The 19,996-nt window shown below is 34.9% G+C and overlaps 1 protein-coding gene across 4 annotated transcripts in view; it reads left to right on the forward strand.

Moving 5' to 3' along the window:
* LRRC7 (leucine rich repeat containing 7) overlaps positions 1 to 19,996 on the forward strand; it is a 127,593-nt gene that overhangs the window by 40,872 nt on the left and 66,725 nt on the right. For all 4 annotated transcript variants that reach the window (XM_063298106.1, XM_063298107.1, XM_063298108.1 and 1 more), the window contains exons 6-9: positions 12,775 to 12,838; positions 13,485 to 13,559; positions 17,369 to 17,513; positions 18,254 to 18,326. In XM_063298106.1, coding sequence (XP_063154176.1) covers positions 12,775 to 12,838; positions 13,485 to 13,559; positions 17,369 to 17,513; positions 18,254 to 18,326 — 357 coding nt within the window. The remainder of the gene's footprint in view (positions 1 to 12,774; positions 12,839 to 13,484; positions 13,560 to 17,368; positions 17,514 to 18,253; positions 18,327 to 19,996) is intronic.

The following is a 19,996-nucleotide window of genomic DNA, read 5'->3' on the forward strand; positions in this document are numbered from 1 at the left end:
TAGTATTAGTTCTTGATTTTTTTCTTGAATTACTTTTAAAACTACATGAGCTTTATCTTTAAATTATGAGATTGATCATTTTTTCTCAGTTTCAACAACATGTTCATTCTGGTCCATATTCAGCCACTGAAGATGACTGGGTGTTTTGGGGCCAGTCATTCTTTCCAACCCATCCTACTTGACAGAATTATGTATGCTGACTTGAGCTTCTAAATGAAAGGTATAATATAAATCTAACCTATCTGTAGTGAATAGACAGGCAAGTCCTGACTCCCACGTTCACTCTTACGGGATTTTGGCATGCAAAAAGCAGACCCCTCCAAACAATGCTAGAGAGAAGAACAGTTGGTCTTTTTAAAATCAAGTTGCTAGATGAGAGGGAGGAAACCAGTGGGATTTATAGCTTCCCTCAGATTTAAGCTGGAATTTGCAGGAAGAAGGCATTCCAGGAAATAAATTGGCAAAGGGGTAACATCTGTTTCAAGAGTTTTCTCTTCACTAGACATGCTTAATAAATTTGTACGCTTTTGGGCAATTTGGAACCTCTTGATTTATAGTGGGTATATTCACTACTGACCATGAGGAAGCATTGTACGACCTCCTAGTTATCACTATTCTACCTATATTCAAGTTCTTCTAGCGGCCAGTGGTGAGTATAACTGTCCTAACAGTCAGAAATCACTCTGAGACGAGGAATAGGTCTCTAGTGCTTTATTACTGCTACATTAGACAGAAAATCCTAACAAACTGAAGAAGCGTGGGAAAAACCCAGACAGATAAACCCCAAGAGTTAGGGCGGGTCTGATCTGTGTCTCTTTGAATGGCTGCTTAACTCCTCAGTACTACGCATGCGTTTTCCACCCTGGATAGGGGCCCCCTCCTGCTCGCCATCAGTGCTCATGACAATAACCATTGTCATACAAAGTTAGACAAACTTGGGGAGAAGTCTTGAGGCTTCTAGGATGAGGCCCAGACAGATTAACATCTGTAGCTCTCTAGTGTGCGAGTACAAATAAATAAGGAAGGTGTACTGTTCATAACATCTATTGGAACCTTTTATAACAGAGTTGCTTTTCCTGTATATTTTTCTACGGAGGTTCTTTTAAGATACTGTTTGTGATTTTAGGAACTCTCTACTTTTAGCTCCTCTATGACTAAATGTTTTATATGTGAATATTCCAAGTGACAAAGGATTTTTTCTCTTTTCACTTTTCTTTTAATCAAGTTTGATTCTATTTATATCTGGTGAGAGTGATCAGTCTCCCAAGTAGTAGATTGATTTTCCTAGTTTCATGCCTCAGTGCACAGGGCCACATGGTGGCTGTAGAATTTAGTTCCCTTTTATTAATTTCTTTTTTCATTTGATCTTCAAGTAAGATGCTATGGGGCCCTATCTCTCCTCTAGTTGCAGGGAGGATGCCAGGTAAAGGTTTTCCTATGGAAGATTGGTTATTATAACAGCCAATATCAAATCAGACATTAAGACCAAAGGTGAAGCTAGGGTTTGTTCACTCAGAAGGCTTCTGGGAGAGGGGGTGTAAGACCCCAACCTTATACCCTACACAGCAGCAGTGGTGAGATAAGTGGAAACTAGGGGAACTCCAGGGTCATTTTTTCCCTTTTTAAAAAAAGTTTTCTTTTTTAAGATTGTTGTTTTGTGCCTGACACACAAGCAAGAGTCTAAATCCAGGATAGGTAGACAGGTACAACCCCACCACCCTTTCTTTCTTCTTTTTCTTAAATTGTTTTTTACCTTAAAGTGACTTGTACGCAAAAGTTATTTTCATTTTTAGCTTCTGGATTTTTATTTTTTTATTTATTATTTATCATTTATTTATTATTCAAATTTTGTTACAGCTCATCTCTCCCAAAAGAGGGACTCTGGGCAGATCTGATGGGATAGCTAGCTTTCCTCTGGGCTGTTGAGTAGTGGAAAGACATCTTGGGATACAGCGGGTCAGGCCCTGAGACGGTAGCGGCTGAGGATGAGATAGCTAGCTCAGACCCCCTGTGGCGCCCAATGAACCATGCACTGAAGTGGGGACGTGTTGACCCACTTGAGCTCAAGAAATGAGAAAGCCAAGCCCAGATACAATGAAAAAGAATGGAACTGGAATTCCAGAGGGAGGAGGAAAACCTTAACAAAATGGAACTGGAACAAACAGAAAGTTTTTAAAGGTTGGAGCTAGAGAGAGAGAGAGAGAAGTGGACTTTTCAGTTAGAAAGGGTGAGCCTAAAGAGTGGGGTGTCTTCTACTGCAACCAATCCAACACTCCCAGCAGCTCTTGCAGAAAAGTGTACATTTCCAGAATACAGGGAAAGTGAGGACTCCATCTGCTTCCTGAACAATTTTGAAATATATCAGTAGAAAAAGAACTTTGGCCTGGCACCTACAGTACTTCTCAAGCTTGTTTCACCTTATTACAGCCATTTAACATTATCATGTTTTGTCTTTTTGCTTTGCAAAAATAGTTATAATCAGGCAGTATAATTTCTAGTCCAGATTATTTTGAAAACGTATTGTTTACATAGATATCTATTATATTATATATCATGGGCTTTTCACATACTCTAAGCAGCAGTTCTTCATACCAATTCCTCTTCTGTGGATTGTTCCATTACTTATTTATTTGCTATATGATTGTAGACTGAAAGATAATATAACAATCAGTCCAATGTACCTAAAAACAATTTTAGAAGAACAAAATAATAAAAGACATACAAACTTCATAAACCAGCAATTTTATCAAAATCTGTTCTTATCTAGCCATGAATCAGATCCAAACCTTCTAACAGGCATTGTGATAACACAGAATTTTGCAATTTTCCCAGAAATTTCAGTAGCCTAATCCTATAATAATAATAATAATAACAACAACAACAACAACTTAGAACTTCTGTTGGAGGCTGGCCTGAACTTTTGCTAATAAAAGGAGAATTTAGCTCTGTGTGTAGGTAAGATATAAAGGGCAACTCAATAAAATATGTGTAACTGTCTCAATCTCTGCCTCTGCCCACATGCATATTTAATATGATTAAATTTCCCCTCTATGATCTTTGAGAGTAGGGTATTACATCTTGCCAGTGTGACTGCCCATTTATGAGGAGTTAAGAGGGCAATATAAAAATATTTAGGGATAGTGTAAGGATGGCACCAAGTCTCTTTAGTACTGATAAAGAATTTCAGATCTTTGCTATATAAACCTAAATGAAGCATTTTGCTTAACTTTAGCATGGCCTAACATGACTAGGGTGTGGATTAAGAGTCCATAATAGGCCAGATCAGAGGCTATATGCTCCTTCCAAGAGGAGGTTAAATTGAGTCCCTTCTGGACTTAGTACATGCAGTAAGGGCCTTTAGTACCACCAGTTTCCACAGTGCTGTTATTTAGAGGCTAAACTCTCTTACATGGCTTTTCACCAGGATCATACTTGACTTAGGGCTTGAACATGTTAAAGCGAGCATTAAAGTGAAAGTTAATTGTATGGAAAACCAAATAGCCATATATTTGGTTCCAAGCTATTACAGTTTGGATAGAATAAATTTCTCACTTAAGCCAACTAAATATCTTTATACGCTAATCACTCCTACACATAGAAAAATATACTCCTTTACAGAATTCAGTCTTATCAGCTTTTATAACCAAAATGAGAGGAAAGCATCTCATCCTCACTGAGGACAAAAAAATGCCTTGGACTGACTCTGAAGCATCCTTCTCCACAATCATTCTTCAAGTTTTCATGAGTTGCAAATAACAGTTTATGCTTAGTATTCATCATTGCTGTGACTAATATATTTATAGCTCATCTAATATCCCATCAGGATTTTCTATTTTTTAAAATCTAAATATGAATTCTGCATGAATATTAAAGCTTTACAGTTTGGATATTCCCAAGTCATTCTTTCAGAAGATTTTTATGCATCTGACAATAATAAGAGTTCATGTGATACAGCACCAAAGAGAAATTGCAGAAGGCTATAAATATTTGTGAATCAATTAATCTAGGACCTTAAATATCTCATATTTTTAGTTGGTAGTGCAATTTCAAACATGCTTAATGTTTGCTAGTTCATGTAGAGGGAGTCTGCAGGAAGTGTATCATCCCTTAAATAATTACCACTTGAGTGGTAGGGGGTTGCAACCCCCATCCTGATCTATCTAAGAGGATCAGAACCATAGAATATATCAAGGTAGAAGTTATATCTTTTTTAAATGTAGCATTTTTACATGTATGAAAAGGAACAGGATTCCATACCTTTAAAGGCCTGTGGTGTAATTCTGACAGTAAGTGCAAAGATCTGATGATTGTCAGAGAATGTGAATGCTATTGTTTTTATGTATTCCATTTATTTTCCTAATAATAAAATCCAATGCCTTAAAAGCAAAAACAAATTAACCTTACAGAAAGCATGACGAGTTTCTCAGCCATTCCCAGATATTTGTACAAGTATCCAATACGCAAACCACAAAACAGTTACTTGGAGGAACAGTCGCTATTAAGGATTATTTGGTTGTAGCTGATGACAACTTCTTAAGCCAATAAATCAGCCTCACAATACGTAGATGTATTATTATAAGAGTATCTTATCTGAATTATCAATAATAAATAAGAAAGCAAATTATAGGATATGTTCAATTCTATGTATCCATTGACAGGGTGGCACTTACCATCAGAATATAGTTGTCCCCTGCACACAATGCAGATCTGTTCAGTGCAGATTCCTAACCTTGCATTTCTCTTTCTGTAGAATCTGTAGTAAGTTTTCTAAAGAAGGGACCAGTAACAAATTTGAGTTGATGGAACTACTGCTAGAAAAGCGAAGGAGAGTCAGTTTTCCAAATCTTGATTCTGTGGCCCTTTTTAATATAGTTTTCAGCTAAAGGAGAACATTTGGGAAAACTAATCCTTCTAGACTCCTATCGGGCTATGAAAAATGTAGTTGAATAACTTGTAGTTGATCTACAATTTCCAATTGATTGACAAGGATTTCAGTTGTCTAAAACAGATTTAGAATGCTTGTAGTAGGTATAATGTTGGGGTCAGAGGGGAGAATCTTGGTATTTAGCAGTAGCAGCAGCATTCTGCACTAACTGAAGTTTCTGAAGATAGGATATATTAAAGTGATCCAGTCTAGATGAAAGATGAAACTATTATATGTATGACTATGGCCAAATTGCCTGCCTCAGTAACAGGGTCAGTATATTAGCTAAAGCTCAAAAAAGCTTTCCTGGAGAGAGTTGCCTCCTGGATATTATAAAAGCAAAGGAGAATCCCAGAGCATCTCCAAACTATAGAACTAATCCTTCACGAAGAGTACAGTATAAATCCATCCATGACCATTTCTCCCTAGGCAATTAGTTTTCCTGGCTAAAACCATTGCTTTGCCCAGATTTAATTGCAGTGCATTTACCCCATCCAGTCCAGTAATGCATGACCTCAGATACCTTTTAGGACTTCAGTATCCTTCTTAAACTGCAATAGTAAAGATCCTGGTGCTGACCATCATTTGTATATTATATGTGTATTATACATTTGTCCATTGAAGAGGATATGTAAAAAGCAACAAGACTTAAGTTTGATGCAAAATAATTTTCTTTGAGTTGTATTGGATAATAAAAATAGTATACAAAAGGTAATTCAACTTTAGAGCAAGACCAAAATAGTATTGTTATGACAACATATATAAGAGAATTTTAATCTGTTTATCATAGATACAGTGTAATCTTAAACTTGTTTACTTAGAGGAAATAAGCTCCATTGTGTTTAATAAAGCTTACTCCTGTACAGGTCTATTCATTTACAGCTTTGGTACTGGTGGACATTTAATGCAAATGGAATCACTGTAGATCCCAAATGAATTGTAGAATTCAGCTTTTTTGATTCCATATTGGGGATATGGAGAAAAAATACCTAAAATGTTAACACATTAGGGGTTTCTCAGAGTCAAATCCCAGTTTTCATAATCTTCGCATTTTTATGCATTTTTTAATATTCCTTTATGTAATATAATCTGGAATTTACAGTATTACACATTTTAGTTTTCAGTGAATGCCTTCAATGGCTCTGATACTGTATTTCACCATGTAAGAGTTCATTCAGAAAGGTTCATCCCATGGTAATCATGTGGCAGAGACTTTACCAACACAAACACAAAGCACAAGAAATTTGTCTGGGTTTAGAAAAGCGTCTAGGCTTAGAACTCTACTAAAAATAAGATGTTATAACTAGCTCTTTAGGTAAATCTCTTTCATGACCAAAACAATTTTAGACCCTTAAAAGGAGGAATATTTTTAAGGCTTTCTAAGAACATTTCCTAGCAAAGATTTTTTTTTCCATCTTGGGCCTCTGCAAGGGGAAAATATCTCTTTTCAGTCTCCAAATTTCTAATTTGGGTGTAGGATGACTTAGAAAAACTGGAAAAAAAATAATTTCAAACTCTTTCCTAATGTTGTAAGCCAGCTGTCTTAAGTGCCATAATCCATTGGGTAGTTTTAGTCACCTCTTCTGCTCAAGCAGTTCCATCTTTTTGGGCATTGAAATTGATTTTTCTCATCTTAGCGTGTGAAGATGGAGAGTGTGCCCCTTGCCCCATCGCCTGGGAGAGTACAATGGCACCAACAGCAGAGGATGTGAATGCAGCACCTTTTCGAGCACCTGAAATGGCAGCATCAGGAGCATCAGCACGAGTAGACTGTGTTGAGGTAGTTCTCCCACGCTATACTATGGAACCAAAACATTTTGGGGATACTACATGCTGATGGAGGCTGCCTCTTACTAGATGATCTTTGTGCCAATGTTTGCTGTGTTTTAGAATATGCACTTTTTCTTTGAGAAGAGAATTATGCCCTCTCCAAACTTAAACTTCTACATAGGATAGCATTGGGCCAGTTCCCAGGAATATTAACACCAAAGAGCAGTGTTACTAATTTGCATTTTGGTCAAAGCAGCCATTTTGCTTCCTGTAATTCTAAAAGTGAAAAAAGTAACACATTTTAAATTACTCATAATAGCTTAAATGTAGGAAAATCATAGATAACCTTTCAAATCTCTATTAAATTTGCTTTTAAAAGTTTGCTCATGGATGATTGGAGGTTAGTTTTGTAACCAAAAAAAAACCCAGTTAAATTTAGAAAGATTTGCACCAATGTAGACTTGCAAGAGAGAGATGGAAATCCTCGGCACTTCCTAGCAAAGAAGCAAGAGAGGAAATATGAGTGACCTGTTTTTCATATTCTCATATTCTTTTCTTTTTAATAAGAACTTTATTAAAGTTTCAGAATATGGTTAAAATAGAAAGTACAGAAAAGTTTGAATAAAGAACTGAAAGAAAAAATAAAAACTAAAAAGTGCAAGAACAGCAAGGAAAAATAAGGAGAAAGTGACTTCCGACTTTCTCCAACACCGATATAAATTCATATTGTAATAACTTGATCTCTTACTCTAATTAAACCTTAACTAACATCATTTCTATAGAAAAGTAACAATTTAATCATCAAATCCCAAAATCAAAACTTCATTTTTTTCAGCTACAAGCAGATAGTCCAAAAGTGGTTTCGACGTAGAAACAAATCCAGTCACAGTATTTTCTCATATTCTCATATTCTGAGTTGCACTGAACTTAAAAGATCTCCATATCTTCAGTGAGGAAATATGTGATTAATTACACATAAAGACTGAGACAGGAGGCCAGAGTCACTCATGTTTTCTCTCTTGATCACACTCTGGATTTTTTATAATAATCAGATTTGTACATAAACAAAGGAATGTATTCTGTCAACATTACTATTTTTCAGTTAGAGCTAATAATGTAGCTATTGCGTGGGGTTCTCTAATCAAATTTACGTTTGGATGATATTGTGCATTAGAAGAATATACATTTTACTGCGCATTTTAAACTTAAGGCTGATTACAATTTGCTCTGTTCTGTAGTTTATATTAGTCCAGTCATTTTGAGAGGCATTTATATAGAGTATTAGCACAGTATCACTCAATACACTTGCACCTCTACTGGTGTGTGTATATGTGTGTTTTATTGAGTAATGGACACTTTCTCTGGTATCGCTTAAAATATGTTCAACTTCAGATTTGTGTTTTAAAAGATTGATAATGTGTTGTTGATAAAGATAGGAGTGGATTATGGTGAATTTAAATAATTTAAATAATTAACAAACAACTGCAGATGGATCACATGAACAAAGTTTAGCAAAACTGGCAATAGTAGTAAAGTATTCAAAGGATGGATGTTGAATTCTTTTTGATTTATTGAGGAAAAAAATCATTTTTTATGTATTAGGACCATATCAGTACTGATAAATGAAAATATAGGTTACTTTTTTCCCATGTGTTGAAACGGAAACATAAAAGGTGTTTTAAAAGTTGCCTAATGATCTCTCCCTCTCTCCATTTTCTGTATGCTGATATGATCTTACATAGTCATTAGTACCCCACAAGGTGGGATATCACATATTACTTCTAACATTCACTTACTTTACAGTGCCAGTAAGAAAGTAGGAACAAGTTGCTCTTGAGTCTATTTTAAGGGAAACATTTTTCATTTTCTAGATTCCCACTATAGAGCTGTTGTTACTTGGGAAAATACAGCTTTTGTCTACAGGAGCAATTCACAGTAGAGTTGTTGTCCAGAAAATAGTTGTACCTGAAATTTATATATTATTATTGGAAATATTAAAGTGTATGAACACATCATACATATCATCCAGGTATGCTAATTGGAATGCTAGGAGAGAGTGAACACTCACTGAAATTCAAGGTTTGATGCTGTGTAATTTCCAAAGCCAATTGATTTCAAATCAAAATGTAGAGAACATTTTCAGTTTCACCTTCATTAATTAATGCTTCACCAATTCATTGGGATTCCAGCATTATGATCTGTATTTAATTGGCTAGGCTAAAATATTGCTACTGTCTGTAAGTATATTTATTACTGAACATCATAGTTTATTTACTTTAATATGTAGATGTTATGACATTTGTGCTGCCTTTTAGTAATATATATGTAGAAACTATTGATTTAAATATTCTGGTTCTTATGTATAAATTCCATAGTATTTTTGAAAAAAATTATTTTAAATATTGGATTGGGAAACAAGTAAGTCAAAGATAAATAGCTTTTTCAAATAAATCCTTGAATTACAGCCCAATTAACAACCAGCAGCTCATAGTATATTTGGGATAACGTTCCACATAAAATGAGTCTGTCCTTAATCTGTGGAGTAAAACCTGCTTGAGACTATTTTGAATCAGCTGTTATTGGGGAAAGTTCATTATGGATATATGTGACTATTTTCACCAGTTTATGACTTCTAGGATACACATAACACTAAGCCATTATGTGATATGTTTGGCTTAGTATGACATAAGAAAATTCACATTCATATGAAAATTCACCCCTGAGAATTGCCCCTGAATCTTCATTGTATTTGAGGATTTAGTAGGTCTCCTAATTAAGTCTCTTAATTTTTTAGTTTAGTCCTTTTTTTGTAGGTTTAGCGCATGTAGGTGCGTCTGAATAAGATTCCATTGGTAGAAGCATCCAGGCTGTAACAATCAGTTATGACTCTGGCTATGGTCATAAGCTTATTCTTAGCAGCAATACTTCTAGCCTCCATTCAGCCCAACAGAATGTATTTATTTTTCAGTATGCATAGGAGACAAGAAAGTCTTGCAAGTCTTCTGCAGACCTGAGCGAGGCATTATCTAGGATCACTCAGTATATCCATTCCTAGGTTTCTTGGTAATGAGTTATCATGGCCTCTAAATCAATTAGGTATATACACAAGTAGAACTTTGGCCAGTAGTACATTTTAAGAATGTTTTCACACCCTGCCAACTTAGTGTTAATACTTAAATACTGGTATTCCTCTTTGTCTTAGGTCTAATATTTGAAGGTAAAATGTTTATCTAATATCTTAAACTATTGGCGTCACTGGATCCTAGCAGTCTCTTGAAATACAAGAGTATCCATCTCAATACACAAATATACATCTGATTAGGATTTTAGTACAAACTGTACCCATTTCATGATATAGCCAGTGAATTTCATTCAACCAGTTGGTTTTGCATATATTTATCTTGCTATCGGTATCTCCTATCTTTTCAGGAGTAATTTTTTTTAAATAATTTTTATTGAAAGTTTTTACATAACTAAAAGATAAACAAGAACAAATGTATAAAAGAAAAGTAGAAAAAGATAAAAGAAAAAGTGCTAGAAACAGATAAGAGAAAGGGGAAAAAAGGAAGGTTAATGAAGCAGCTTCCAATCTTGTTTACAGCAGTTACAAACAAACTTTTATCATTTCTCCCCCTTTAGAACTACATTATATAGTTCCCTTCTTCCCATATTCAACCCCTTTTATTCAGCAAATCCAGAAATCATTTTTATCCATTTTCAACAAAAAGTCCATAAAAGGTTTCCAGTCTTTTATAAAAGTAGTCCCTAATCAAACAGGTCAGGTTTGCCATCTCTGCAAGTTCTGCCATCTTCACAGTCCACTCCTCCATTGTAGATACTTCTGTATTTCTCCATCTTTGTGCATATAGTAGCCTTGCTGCAGTTACCATATATAAAACCAATCATCCATAACTCCTTTCTAAATGTATATCCACAAGTCCTAATTTTAAAAAATTCTGGTTTCATCTGAGTATTAGTTTTTAAAATTTGTTACATCATCATCATCATCATCATCATCATCATCATATGTACTTGTATCCAGTACTTTTTAGCTTTTTCATATGTCCACCATACATGATAAAATGTCCCTTCATGCAGGAGTCATAATTTATAGATGTCTCATCACTGCTCATCCAACAGTGACAGTCTCAGAAGGGTCTAGGTGTTTCTCGCTTCTTTGGTATTCCTGACCCCAGTATATGACCCCAATATATGGCATAAGCTCCCAAGTACTCACTTGGGCTTCGCTGTAAGGAGACATGCATAAGATTGGACCACTAGTTCTCTTGTGTTGTTGTTGCCTCAGGTTCCAAGCCTGCCATGTTGTCCCTACTTTGATTTATTCTTTCAAGACTAAGTATACAGTCTAAAAATAAGATTTGATAAAATTCTCTGACCTGCTTCCTGTGAGGTTAGCATTCATCTACAGCAGTGTTAGTGCTGATTTGCTCTTATATAATTATTTTAATCTCCATAATGCTAAAATAGTTTATTGTTCAAAAGGCTGTACCTCAAAGAAATGTCAGAGAACCATTTTGTAATTATAAAAGGGAAATGGAGTATAACATTGAGATAAATAATTTATACCAAAGAAATGCCTCACTCATGGTCCCAGTGAATTTAATAGCAACAAATACACTTTTAAAGAAGGAAGGAAGGAAGGAAGGAAGGAAGGAAGGAAGGAAGGAAGGAAGGAAGGAAGGAAGGAAGGATCGCTGTTATTGTAAAAGAACTTTCATAATTAATCTAAGTTAAGAGCATGTTATTCTTCTGTAGATACAAATAAAGCTTCTCTACATACCAGTTAATTTCTTTTTTTTTATTAATGGCTGCCCAAATTGAGAAGACATTTGGGAGAAGAGCAGCTGACAGTTTGTTCATGCCTTCCCTGTCCAGCCATAATCAATCTAGTGTGCTTATAATAGTGATTAATTGCCTCATTGAGAGAAGGAATCAAAGGAACAGGATGGAGTAAAATCAAGTGAAAATTAAGAAAAGAAAATATTACTTTGGGTGGTCAAATAATAATTTAATTTCCTTTTGGAGGAGGATGCTTCCTATATGATCTCTCTGATGACTTATTCATTATGTTTAAAAATGTTAATAAAACGTAAAGTATGGGGATACAAAACCAGTTAGGTAGGCAGTTAGGTAGGCAGTACCAGATATATAAAAGTAGTTAAAATATACAAAACCCATTAGTAATAGGTTATATAAGCTTCCAAGTCAAAACAGGGTTTTAGACTTATTTGCACCAATATTCTGTACAATCCTATTTTACACTAGTCTTTTTTTCACCGCTATTTTTTTTTGAACTGATAATCTGAAGACCATTCTGGCAGACAATTATCAAAGCATAAGTTCAAAGCATCTGGACAACATCATTGGGAAGACCGAATATTGAAGTGATGTGTTGCCCAGTAGTTAGCATTGATTGTTTCATACTGAAGCTACTCCAACAATACAAGGGAAACAATATGAAGGAAAACTCAAGCCAGAATAATTTTTACTACATTTTTAATAGTTAGAATATGTGTTACAGTTTTGCAAAATACGATTTCAGCTGTACTGTGTTCATATACACCATGTGCAGTGGACTTAGCATATTCATATTATATATTTAATAGGATATTTTCAGTACTTTGAGACTGGAAAATTGCCCAGTCTATTAGTACAAAATGCTAGCATTCTGATCCAGACTTTTCTTGGTAAATGCAGGCATGGGGTTTATGTAAATCAGTTTCTGTTCATCAAAATGCTCCTTGAAGAGGATCAGTTTCTGATTCTTCTACAGATCTAACATATCAGTTTAAATAAAATGAGAGCCTGCTCACACAAGCTCATATATTTTAAGCTTTGGGAGTCTAAAATCCACAGTAAGACTGTGTGCCCCAAATTATCTTTACAATAGAAGCAGCAATTTCTTAATTTGGCAAAAAAAAAACCCAAACCTGACTGCTATGGCTGGTTTAGATTTAACAATGTAAATAACAATGCATGCCTTATCACTCTGCATACTATAGGTGTACTAAAATTCTTATTAGGTAAAATGCTGATAATTTGTCTTTGATTTTTTGTAGGTCAATGCACAAACTGACCCAGCTGGAGAGGCTTGACCTGGGTAATAATGAATTTTCTGAGCTGGTAAGGAACATTTGTTCAAAAGCAAGCAAACAAAACATTCTAACAGGAGCAATCATTTAATATTCAAATCCTCCAGTCTAGTGGTCCATATCCTTATGCTCTGTAAAGGAAATTTGCTGCATTCAGAAAATAAGTAGCAGCGCTGTTTTGTTTCCCATATATGTAGAACAAAGTTCTGTTTTGCATGAGTGATTTTAAAAATTCCAACGCTATGGAGTAATGATGGATCTATTTCTGCATGTGAACTTTTTTTTTTAGATGAGATTAGGAGAATCAGAAATACAAATAGTGATTTGTTCGTTTATTGCACCTCATGCTCTAAATTTTGTAGGTTAATATGGGAGAGTGCAGATGGTGTTGTAGGATCTTGCTTTAAAGCACAGTAACATAGAAGTTTTGAAAATAAGGCTTATACTTTCTATAACTCATAATACTTTAAAAGTTTAGAGCTTGTGTAATTCTTATCCAAATCTACTACAGTTATTTGGGCTGGTAACAGTTCTAAAGAGTGTGAGACTGATACTTAGTCAACCAGCTGAGGTATAGACTGATGAAATCATTCTTAAACAAAAATATGAGTTTCAGTAATATTTAATGTAATAATCACTTAAGATTGTATGTTTATATAAAAGCTGCTTTTTTACAGCCTGAGGTCCTGGAACAAATACAAAATCTAAAAGAATTATGGATGGACAACAATTCACTTCAAACATTACCTGGGGTATGGATATATATATATACACCCATATGTATACATAAACTATATAATATTGCAGAATTGTGTAATAAATGTATTATGGAAGTGCAGATCATTTTTCTTTATTGAGGTTAGTTTGGATATAAGGTCTCATTCCATAGCAATGTGTATGTAGTAAAAATTACATTGATCTGTTCCAGAATAGTACAGCTCGATCAAATGTTTAAAATGTATAACTGTATTTTATTGTTAAAATAAGATATGTCATTTTTAACAGCGTATGCGTGTAATCTTGAACTAAGTTTAAGAAATATATCTTATGGTATCTTCCCTGCATATATAGCTGAAGGATGTTTGGCTGGTAAAAACTCTTCATATCTGATTCTCAAAGCTGGATTTTTGTTTTGGGGTTGTTGTTCCTTTCCCACTGCTAAATCTGGTGGAAATTATTTGACATTGCATAATTAATTTTAAGAGCTCCTAGTAATGTACTGCAGCAGCTTTGGAACAGCATCTTAGTAAGAGAGAAAACCCAGTAGCCCTTCAGGAAGACAAAGCTTTCTTATTGTTTGGTGGATGTCAGTTGTAGAGAACCTGAGGCTCACGGACTTTTTTGAGAAACTTAGAATATTTCTTAGTATTTGCTGTGCTGCTTGGAATTGTCATTCAGAAATGTCTTGAACATTCTGATTTATATATTCAAATGAAAGCCCATGTGTCTTTTTATTTTATTTCATTTTATTGAAATTACAGTCAAAATCAATTTTTTAAAAAAAATACATATTTGTAAGAGATCAAATGGATTAAAAGAAAGAACAAATAAAATAATAGGTGAGATTAACATCAAATAAGATGGGATCAAATGTGTGCATGTGTTGATAAACAGCAGTAGCAAGACAATACATAGCATTAGAGTTTAGAGCACACACCTTTATAGACCCCAAAGAACCAGGCATTCTAGGCTTAAACAAATTTAAAGCTGTTGGCTTCTGACAGCAACTGCAATAGAACAAAATTTAGCACTTTCTTAGATATTTCAGCGGAGGTGTGCTAATAAAAAGTGTACAATCTCAGATTTGGACCAGTCCATAAACCTGACAAGAAAAGGGTATATTGATACTGATCGTCAACACTTATATAATGGTCAGTGAGCTTTTGATTCAACAGCTATTTCTGAGCATACATGGTAGCAATCTAAATAAAAATTATGTCCTAAATAGAATAAGGCTTTGGAGCAAGAAATGGAGTTCATGCACTGTTTGTACATGCAGTTCTAAATTCGTTAGGATATCTATGTGAAACATTTCATTTTTTTTAAAATGTATCTTTAAAATACTAATGGTTTTCTTTCATATATTACTGAGAGCTAACTAGATATTGTGAAGGAAAGGAGTCATCCCCATTTAAAAAGTTGAAATATTTGTTTTAATTAGTTGTTTTGAATTCTACTCAACCCTTGCAGCATGGAATGGTTCTGTTCAGGATTCTAGATAGTTTCCGCTATTTGTCCACCCTAGTTTTCTTTTTCTTTCCCTTTCCTAGCAGTCTACCAGGATCCTGTGACCAGGGCCACAACTAGGGGGGAGGGGGGCAACCGGGGAATGTGCCCCGGGTGCCGTGCTGGTGGGACACCAAAATGAGCACTGGGTGGGCGCCAAAATGAGTGCGGAATCCATGTTTGCCCTGGGTGACACAGACCCTAGTTGCGGCCCTGCCTGTGACCACTGGATTTTTGGGCTAATTCTTAGGCTAGTAGTATTGGGGAGTAGATATACTGATATCCAACTTTAGTGTAATTAAAATTGTGTTCTTCTCGATCAATCCTTTCAAAATCATTTTGCCATATTCCATTTTATTTTTAGTATTGTTTCCCCTCAGTTCAGTTGTTTGCCTATTCAGGGTTCTGATTTAGTCCACACTGCAATGTTCTGAAGCAGCCCCCCCCCCATTTTATTTTTATTTGATATTAAAGTAAAAAATGAAAGCACACAAACCCAAAGGAAGAAGAAAGAAACATTCATATTAAAACAGCCAAAGAGTAATTAATGAAAGAGTAAAGCAGCATAAAAGAGTAAATCAACTTAAAAGGAGAAGTAAATCACCAAAAGTGTTAGATCAGTAACTATGGCAACTGAAAATCAAATGAATTTTTATTATGTCCATAAGGCCAGAAGAATGGCAACTGCAACAAATTTAGTGACCCTTTCTGGAGATATCTAATATGAGGCAAATAATCTTCTCCAAGTTAGCTTGGGTACAAATTAAAAGAGTAGTTATTAATTCAGTTTGCTATGCTCTTCAAAAGGGGCATCAGCAGAGCACATGAGGAATTTATTTTCTCCACGGAGTAAGGACAAAATCCCTTCTGACAGGAAAATTATGACCTTGCATTTTAACAAGATCAATATCACTATATAGCGGGAGAGAATATAAGCTGTCCTATGGACTGGGCAAAGAATATTTGCTATATTTACACTAATTATTTAGTTTAAGAGAGCTGTCTCCCATACAAGTATATGCAATTATAGAAGTATATACAAGTACTGTATATTTTATATACAATATATATTGTATATACAAATACAAACAAAGTTGGAGTTTTGGTTAAATAGTGCTGGATGTCTTTGTTAAAGGTCCATTGTTTCAGCTGAGACCAGGTTCTCCAGAGTCAAATAGTGAGCTGATAGTCTGTAATATTTTGAATCTGCAGCAATCTCTGCCTTCTGTATGGACACGGCATTGTACTGCAGTTATCAAAAAGTCTAGGGTGCTTACCAAAACATGTATCTTAATCATGTATTTGAAATCTCCATTTTTTTTTCAAATTTTCTTCAAAATAAATTAATAAATAATAAAATAAAGTTATTTCAAATCCAAAAAGATTAGCCTGGATTCCACCTTCAGGAGAGAGTTAAATACACGATGGGGTATTTGGTCCAAAACCCACAGATTTGCACTGGACTGATTCAGTAGAGCTTGGATCAAGTTAAAAACAAATTTGTACATGATACTGTAGGTGAATGATGACCTTGGCTCTGAAAATTTTGGTAGCAACTGGAACAGAATTACTACCATTCATAGTTCTTCCCCTTATTGTTATCTAAATTTTGTGTATGTGGTTCTGCCATAACATTCTTCAGATCCCTGATGGATCTACCAATATCTGTCTCTTTTGAGTGGTTGTTGGATAATATTTAATGTATTATATTAGTTAATAGTCGATTCTTAAATAACTTTTAACAAGCTAAAAAATATTATTCCTGTGTGAACACAGAGTATAAATGCATGGAGGTATACTCATACTAAGTATAATATGTATTTGGTGCCTCTCAGTAATATAGAAGTGCATACAGCACACTGGTTCTAATATATCTCCCACGTTCCTGTCCAATCCTAGGCTCTCAGGTTGGTCAAGGAAGTGGGATGAATTGAAATATGGTGGCATGCTTAAGCCTCCCGTTCAGTGCAGCTGTTTGTATATCTGCCAAGGGTTCACTACTATGTGAAACAAAGTGTATTGTGCTCTTTTACAATCACCTTGTATGACTCTTTGTCTTGGAAGTACTGTATGTTACACACAAAATGTTCAAAGCTGAATAACCATAGCTTCAGTCAAATAAACAAAAAATATTAAAACTAATATGTTTTGGTTGTCCTTGGTTTTTCCATTTAATCTGATCAATGAGACAGCAAGACATTTTACTTTTGCTTCAGTAAATTGACATTGCCTGTTCATTAACTTCTAAGTTTGTAGTGTATTACATTGTGTTAAATATTAGTAACTGCAATGAATAGTTTAATCAACTGACCATATTTTATGTGATCTTATCAAGCCTATAGGACGATTAAAACAACTGATATACTTGGATATGTCAAAAAATAGGATAGAAAGCATAGATCTGGATATATCAGGATGTGAAGCCCTTGAAGATCTACTGTTGTCATCCAACATGCTACAACAACTGCCAGATTCTATAGGTATTGACTGAATAATGACTGCTCTAGAATTGGGTTTGGGGTAATAGGTGCTGATTTAGATTCCTCTCAATAGTAAAGAAAAATCTAGTAAACATGAGCCATTAGCAACTTTACTTTGAAAATTATATACTGCTCTTCCATTAAAGTTCAAGGACACAAATGAAAGTGTTCATGTCATGCTTCAAAGTATAAAGGAATGCACTTCATTAAATTGCTCAGTATGTCATTTTCATATGCAGTGGTTCATGCTTGAATATGTTTCTTAAAGTTTCCAGTAGTATATTTTTGTTGCAGAATGTGTCTTAGAATACATATGGGTAATTCATTTAGAAGATGTAACCAAGAATCATTATTCTCATGTTATGTAAAATTAACATCTTCAGATATGAGTTTCAAACTGCATTTTAAAAAATACAGTGTAGGAATTAATTTTTAAATGGGATGTCTGTTTCTATGCGCTGTATTTGCCTTGGCAGGAGCAAAAACTGAAGTATCTTTGAAAATACTGTGTCTCTCTCTCTCTTAATCCTGTTATTTCAAGTCAGTTCTGCTTAGACATCTTTTAATAGGCATCATAGCAAATAGTACTGAGAACTATCAAAAACAAAAGCTGCATTTGGCATTGCAAAAACAAATATAGCATATGCTTGCACTACCTCTCTTATTCTCTCTCTCTTAACCAGTCTTTCATATATCAAACATTTTCTTCCTCCCCTTTCTCTCTCTCCATTTCTCTCCAGGGCTCCTGAAAAGACTTACAACTCTGAAAGTAGATGACAATCAACTTACGGTTCTGCCCAATGCTATTGGAAAGTAAGTGGAAAACATTTTAAAACTTTTCATGTGGTTATATCTTAACAAAAAGAGAACTCTTATTTTATTTCTTCCTTTACTTTTTTCTGTAGCATAATTACTTTCTTTGTATTTTTGAGTTTTGATTTATTTCAATCATCTCTGTATTGATGGGCTCTGTCACACCCTGGATTCACCAAGGACTCAAACAGTGTCCTATAGGAATGTCAAAACCAAAGTCACTAAAACTCCATAGACAATGTAGTTCAATCCATCTAGGTTCTATTCATGTAATCACTTTTGGTTGGTCTTCCTCACCAGATGGGAAGCAGATGGGAAAGCAGTTCCCGGTAGCATGGCCTTTTCTTTTAGCCATGCTATCATTCTCCATGAGAATATACTCATTGTCAACATCGGGCATAGATATCAACTCCATGATGTCACTAGGAGTCAAGCTTGACTAAACAAATTAGCATTTTGGAACAGGCAGCGACTGAATTGGTATCAGTTTCAACCTCATTATGGATACATATCCACATTCCCAGGCAAGACTGAGCAGGCTGATTCAGCCAAGAAATCTAAAGCTAAATATTCATCCCTGTCCTAAATGAAATGGGAGAGAAAGACAGGGGGAATGAGGGATTAAAGAGATAAACCTGCATTTTTGGGTGCATCATTTGGTTTCAGGAACCATATTGACACCTGGTCCAAGAAGAATTTCTCTAAAGGGAGACCCAAGACTTGGAGCTACTATAAATGTGAAATCAGAGAACTTGCCCCTTATTTCATCTTATACCCATCCTATAGATTATCACTCTCTGTAGTGCAGCTACTCTCAATGAACCTTTCTGGATTTTAGGGAATTTAGCTTTTGAATATTGGGCATCCATGGATTATTGAAGTTATATGGGAACCCTACATTTTTTTCTTTGATTTAGTTGCTAGGAAGAAAGTTGGATGCAATAAGGAATATATTGGTCTTAAAGTTTATTCATCTACCTCTTGCCCCAATTTTGGGCAAGGTATCTTGCTATTTCCTATGTATGATTAGGAATCATAGAAAGAATGGATTTTCCTAATAGTTGTTCTTTGTTATACAATATTTCCCTTTCCTTTATAACCTGCTCTTGCTCAATCATTTCCTCATTGAGAATAAATTCTTGGATGACAGAGCCATGGCCAGTGAGGCCTGGGCACAGACTTTTTGCTAAAATGTTTATTGCCTAACCTTAGAAAGTTCAACATATTGCTCTTTGGAATCACAAAACTGCATAAATATCCCTATATAGGTAACTATTTGAGGAAATAAAGTTAAGGATCTTGGTTTTCTTTTCATACCCACTGATCTATGGATTTCAGTTGATGAAGAGATAAGCACAAACATTTGAACCTTTCCACCCTTCTAACCTCTGGATGTGTCTGTTTCTGAAGCAGTGTTAAAATTAACAGTTTTCATAGAACAACAACAACAACAACAACAAAAAGCATTTCACCACGGTATGATTGGTTTGATTTGGGCTTTGCATGCTGTGAGCATCCAACCATTGTAGTTTCCAGACCATGGTTAAATTATTTGTTAATGTGTGAATTAAGTCAATTGGTGTGAAGCCAAAAATAGCAAAGACCAAGATCCAAGGAACAAGATTTATGGTATGTGTTAAATATAAACCTGTATCACCCAGAGAAAAGTA

This window comes from Candoia aspera, chromosome 3 (assembly GCF_035149785.1).
Source record: "Candoia aspera isolate rCanAsp1 chromosome 3, rCanAsp1.hap2, whole genome shotgun sequence".
Classification (NCBI taxonomy): domain Eukaryota; kingdom Metazoa; phylum Chordata; class Lepidosauria; order Squamata; family Boidae; genus Candoia; species Candoia aspera.